Source organism: Henckelia pumila, chromosome 3 (assembly GCF_033568475.1).
Source record: "Henckelia pumila isolate YLH828 chromosome 3, ASM3356847v2, whole genome shotgun sequence".
Classification (NCBI taxonomy): domain Eukaryota; kingdom Viridiplantae; phylum Streptophyta; class Magnoliopsida; order Lamiales; family Gesneriaceae; genus Henckelia; species Henckelia pumila.
The window spans coordinates 192,997,133-193,003,186 of NC_133122.1; the positions used below are offsets into that span (position 1 = coordinate 192,997,133).

Here is a 6,054-nt window from a genome sequence, read left to right on the forward strand (position 1 = left end):
ATCTACAAACAAATAACAACCAAAGTATTTCGGTGTTTGATCAATCTTTTAGGAAACTAATTTATTATTTTAATTAAGAATTTTGTGAATTTTTTAATAAAATTTTTGCGTAAAAATTTTTTTCACTTTATCTACAAGAAATATTTTGTGAATGAAAAGATGAGATATGCTTCCTAGAACCTCTCTCAAACACTACCTAATATTTATAAAGACAAATTTTTTTCATCCATGTCAAACGAAAGCAATTAACCAGTCTATATAAACATATATAATATCCTCGAATAATTAATCACTGCATTTATTTCACATATATGTAACATGAATTTATTCGACACTTTTAGCATATCCCAATCCATATATTGTGATCACTCAGGATGCCTACAAGTAAGTATACTCTGGTAGTATTTGCAATCTTTAAAAATAAGTGATTATGAAATTTTTTTTTAACAAATTGTTAAGAAAAAAATTCTATAATTACTTATTTTTAAAGGTTACAAACATTACTTATATATATATATATTGCTGATATCGACTTAAATTGATAGCGGCTCAACGAGAACTGTTTTGATCAAGTTTTTGAATATAGATTTGGAATTTGTGTATGAATCTTGCTCGCCTCTATAAACAAGATGTAAAACCCTCGTGGAATTTACGATTTGACGGATGACAACTATGGGAGCCGGGGTTGGTTGACGAAGGCATTCTTGATTTATATCCTTCCACGCAGTCCATACTCTTTTCTTAAATTCATCAAATACCTCATCCTTGGAACAAACTGTTTCCTTCATGTAACAATCCACCGCTGAAATTTTTTGTTCGAACTGCAAAATATGCATATACAACGACTATAAGTTTCTATCCATTCAATAGCAAAATAATATCGAAGAAAGAATTCACAATAACGAGTAGAGCTGTCACATATGTATTATAAGTAGGATAATGTTATGTGTACATAGAGTGTTACATAGAGGGTTTCATGATTGTTTAAATCAGGAAATTATCCCAAAACTCTTCTAAAATTTTTTTCTTTTCAAACTACATGATTGTTTGTCTTGTTAAAAAAATACTTTAATGAAAAAATAAATTTTTTATCTTTTTATTATTTATTGTACAATTTTACAAGATTCGCGTTGAGAGTCTAAACTATATGCTATAAATTTTTAATTTTTTTAATAATATTTATGATCTTAGTTACGTTTAATATTTTTCCCTTGATTTTTTCTCGTACTTGGCTAATCAAGTAGTTGAGTTATTTGGAAAAGAAAATTTTATTTTTTCAAAATATTTGATGAAAAATATTGTGACATCTTAGTAATTGCATATATACAACGATATATATCATTTTTGTTTAAAAAATTGAATTCTATTTTTTAAAAAAATAACTCAACTTGATTGGTCAAATACGAAAAAATAAGTTCGAGGGAAAGTATTAAAATAAAATCATAAATATTATTAAAAAAGTAAAAATTTCTCTCGTATAATTATCTCAACATAAATCTTGTGAAACTAAATAGGGGTGTGATCAATTAAGATGGGTTAATGGATGGGTTCGGGTTGAGTTGACGGCAATGTATTGCTAAAATTTTCTCAACATGAACCCGAATAAATCCGAAAATAACCAACTCAAACTCAAACCCGGCTAACTTGATCAACTCAAACCAACCCGATTTGATTTGATTTTTTTTTTGTTTTAACAAAATAATTAAATAATACATATAATAATAATCAATATATTTTTATTTAAATAAATAATAACAAAATGTCGCTTATATATAATAAATTTTAAAGTTTAATTGTACAAAATTTAAAGTATACTTTCTACAAAAAATAAACAATTATTTTTAAAAATCAAAATTTTACAAAATAATTATTACATAAAGTTTAATTGTACAAAATTTAAAGTATACTTTCTACAAAAAATAAACAATTATTTTTAAAAATCAAAATTTTACAAAATAATTATTACATGATGTATTCTATGATACAATATACAATAATATTCTTTCAAACATACAATATATAAGAATATAGTCAATATTTCTTAATTATATATAAAAAAAATAAGTAAAAAAAAAAATTTGGGTCATCTCGTGTTGACCCAACAAAATTAATTTTTTCGATTCAAATTTGGGGTCCAAACCGAACCCAAAAACCTCAATCTTAATCCGATATTTTTTTTTTTGTCGACTAGGGTCGGGTTCAATTTAGACACCTTTAAAACTGTACAATAAATAAAAAATAATATTTTCATAAAAATTTTTGAGCACGACAAACAATTGTAGGATTGTAGGTTGAAAATAAAGAATTTTTAAAAAATTGTAGGTCGAGTAGTGTATCTATATATATATACATAATTAAGGTGTTAAAAAAGATGCTAATTAAATTATTTTACCCCATATCCGGCCATATCATCCAGTAGTCTTGCGATAGTTGATGAAGCTCGAAGGACCAATGGTTCACTTGTTATCCACTCAAAATCTTCCTTGGAAACTATATTTCCCATTCCCACCAAGGAACAAGTGTTCAACAAATTATATGCCGCAGATTCAAGTGCCACCTTCATATACTCTTCCATAGTATGAACATGATTACTGTAGAGCCATTTGGCCTCTTGCATATATGCCTTCACTAGTTTTTTCATCTGCGAAATTTTTTAATGTCATAAAAATAATCAACAGATCACTCCTAATTATACTTAGTCCCCAAAGCTTAAAAGAAAAAAAAAACATGAAAATTACTTCTTCTTTGACGAAATTCACCCGGTACAATAAGCTTGTTTCTCCCAATTCAAGTTCCATTTCGTCATAGACATCCAAAAGGGCTTCGTAACATGCTCTCATATATGATGGTAGTTGATCCGAGGCGCTGTTATCCCATCTACGTACCATTAACGTACATATCGTTGTGAGACGCATGGATATTTCACAATACAAATTAATAAAAAAAAATCTTACTTCAGTACTTTCATGTCGTTTTTTCAATCTTTCTGCATGCGTATTATCTTATTAATCATGCACCTAGAGCACTCATGGTATATTGCATCCCATGCATGTCCACATGACTAGCTATAATACATGAATAGTACTGTATATATTATATTATATATATATATATACCTAAGGATTGCATCTGTAAAACTTTGAAGTTCATCCAACGTTCCTTGTACGTCGTAAATGTCGTCGATAACAGAAATCATGGCAACGACTTTGCTCGTTATTTTTCTTGCAAGACGGTATTGGGGCTCATAAATGAATCCCAATATCCAAATGTACAGTTCTGTCACTCTATCTCTGGCAAATGGCCACTTTGTTTTGGCATCTAAATCCTTCCACCACCTATACATATAGACATTAATAGTTACATGCATAGATTCATAAGTATAAAAAAATAATGCATGTATATATATATTAGCATAAGTTTGTAGCTGACATACTTTGTAATATCACTTAGTTCTTTCTGAACCATCTTCTGCCATAGGTTGAAATTCATTTTCGCAAACTTTAGCAGTGTCTTATTATGTGATTCTTTTTCTTGATACGTAGACATGAACTTCTTTACTTCATAGATTATCAAACTTCTGTGGATTGGCGAGTTTAAGGCTTCTTCGATTTGTGTCACAAGTAGAGAATTGTTCGTGTGGAGAAGGATGGATTGGAGGTTCTTGGTGCAAAAGTCTAGTGCCTCGTCTAGAATTTTCTCCCCATGTACTCCAAAATGTGCTGCCTCGTACAGGCTTAACAAACCATGAGGGTCGGTAATCAACGATCTTTCGAATTTTCCATCGTCATGCATGAATTGTTTGAACACATCTGCTATAATGCAACATAGAGATTAGCATTAACCCAAAAATGTTCAACTGTGATGGTAATTAAAAAACGAAGTGTAAGTACATATATACCACACGAGAGACAATATCCATGTTGCCTGAGTAGGCGAAAGCGAAGAGCAGTGGCTCTAAGATTGGAATTATCCCACTTAAGATCACTAGAATCCAGCTCGTAAATGTGGAGTAAGGACTCGTCGATTTCCTTTTCAAAATGATATCCCACTCCGAGACGTTGGATTGCGTCGATGAGATCTAATTTTCGGATTAAAGAGTCATCCGCAGCAAACATTTTTCTCACCTCTCCTATTTGTGCAAGAATCTCTTCTTCTTCACTAGCCAATGGTTTCTGCTTATAACACGCACGCACATATTATTATATAATGGAAGGCAATAAATTCTTATTATATTTTCACACATACGTACCGTGACATCTAAATCAGCATAAGCAAGAAAATGGTCTCCCCAAATTGCCGAATGGTATGTCACTGATCGACGAGCATTTTCGAAATCAGTATTCATCTTGGTTGAAAAAGGGGCTGCTGCTGGTACAAAATGATCAAAACTATAGGAGGTACGTTTTTGGTTCATCCAAATGCATGTCTTGCTAATGGGTATTTATACATAGAGTTAAGTACCTGCTAAAATATTTTTGAGTATAAACACAATGTTGGAAAAATAGCATATGTATTTTGCTTTAAAAAAACATGTATTTTGCGATAGTCAAAAAATGTAGGTTGATTATGTCAAAGCAATAATTTGCAATCCTTATCAATCAAATTAGTACGAGGAGACTAGGCGCAAATGGCCAGCCGGCAGCCAGCCGGCAGCCACGTACATGAGATACAACTTTTGGTATTCGAGTGAGTGGAATAAGCAACTTCTTGATAATGATTAGCCAATAAACCGAACTTTTATATTTAATTAATGATAAAAAAAATTATATTCCTATTAAACATATCATAATATAATAAAATTAAATAATTTCAATCCTAAATTATCATGGACCAAAATTATATGTATTAAGTTATTTATTGTTCAATATAATATATAATTCAATATTAATTATATATGTGGCCGTTGGTTGGGTCTATTAAATATCAAGTTCCGTCTCGGACACGCTTGTAAACCTTTTTAACTCGGTCTAACTTGTCTTGTTGATCTATTGTCATCACTAGGTGCACAAAGCACATTTGGAAATGAATAATCTCCCACATGATATGCGTATAGTACGGCCTGTGCGGACCACTAGGATATATCATTCAGAATACTCAAAATTTATACTATTATAAAAAAGTTGAGGCTCATTTAAAAACTGTTTGATGACATCAATACAAATTTATAATTTTAACCCTCAAACATAAATTATACTTCATATAGATTATTAGATAAAATGGTAAAAACTCGCGGTTATAAACCACTCACTATCTATTTGTTGCTAAAATTAAAGATTCATTTCAAAGGAATTTCATTGCAATTTTGTTTAATATCAACATATTATTCATAAATTATTAAAATTTCGTATTTATTATAATTTTAACTAGATATTAAATTATTTATATACACGCAGAGCGTGTATATCGGTTGCTAGTTCCTATAATACTTGCGTGGATGACTGATTCATGCTAATTCATCAGTCTTTTATTACACAAACCAAACTAAAATGAGAGTCCATTATTAGTAACTGTTTTTTTATGAAATTTTTTCCCTAAATTTGCAAATATTCCTTTTCATATATTTAGCTTTAATTCATATATCAATTGTGTTCTTGAACTTCACTGTTTCAAAAAAAAAATTTAAAAATCATGAAATACATTGGTCACTTTCTTTCCTTGGTTCTTATCATCTTTAAATTTTACACCACAGTTTATAAATTATTTATTGACTTGTTACTTATTTATATTATTACTTAGTATATATATATAAATTAATCGAGTATGCATAAATATTTCATATTTCATAATTAAAAAAATTCTAAATATATCTCGTATGAGTTAATTTTGTAGAATATCATAATTAAATCAAATTTTTCGGAAACAAAGTATATATGTGCGATGTGTTTATTTTCAAGTATATAATGTCAGTTGTGTTATATAGGTTTTGGGATATCTTCTTACAGGGAGGTTATGCGAAATTTCAGTATGCCCAAAAACGAAAATTTTAACTCGTTTTCATTGTTTGCAGTAATTAATCATGATTGTTTAATCATTAAATGTTAATCAAAACACATA

The 6,054-nt window shown here is 29.4% G+C and overlaps 1 protein-coding gene across 4 annotated transcripts; it reads right to left on the reverse strand.

Annotated features, from left to right (window-relative positions):
* Window positions 1-274: 274 nt before the first annotated feature.
* LOC140891580 (beta-caryophyllene synthase-like) lies at window positions 275-4,419 on the reverse strand. Of its 4 annotated transcripts, none has more exons than XM_073300148.1 (7): window positions 4,250-4,419; window positions 3,899-4,172; window positions 3,434-3,809; window positions 3,117-3,335; window positions 2,739-2,877; window positions 2,393-2,641; window positions 275-821 (listed from the first exon to the last, which is right to left on the reverse strand). In XM_073300148.1, the coding sequence occupies exons 1-7, from the start codon at window positions 4,412-4,414 to the stop codon at window positions 534-536; spliced, it is 1,710 nt and encodes a 569-aa protein (XP_073156249.1). In that variant the 5' UTR covers window positions 4,415-4,419; the 3' UTR covers window positions 275-533. The 4 variants fall into 4 exon arrangements, with proteins under 4 accessions (XP_073156249.1, XP_073156247.1, XP_073156248.1 ...); XM_073300146.1 differs by having other exon boundaries at window positions 3,434-3,812; XM_073300147.1 differs by having other exon boundaries at window positions 3,899-4,175.
* Window positions 4,420-6,054: the final 1,635 nt, after the last annotated feature.

Coding starts and splice junctions, on each gene's coding strand:
- LOC140891580 (XM_073300145.1), bottom strand. CDS start 4,414: ATGAACCAAAAACGTACCTCCTATAGTTTTGATCATTTTGTACCAGCA. Junction 3,336..3,433: donor GAACTAAGTGATATTACAAA/GTATGTCAGCTA, acceptor CTATATGTATAG/GTGGTGGAAGGATTTAGATG. Junction 2,642..2,738: donor TGAATTTCGTCAAAGAAGAA/GTAATTTTCATG, acceptor AAAATTTCGCAG/ATGAAAAAACTAGTGAAGGC.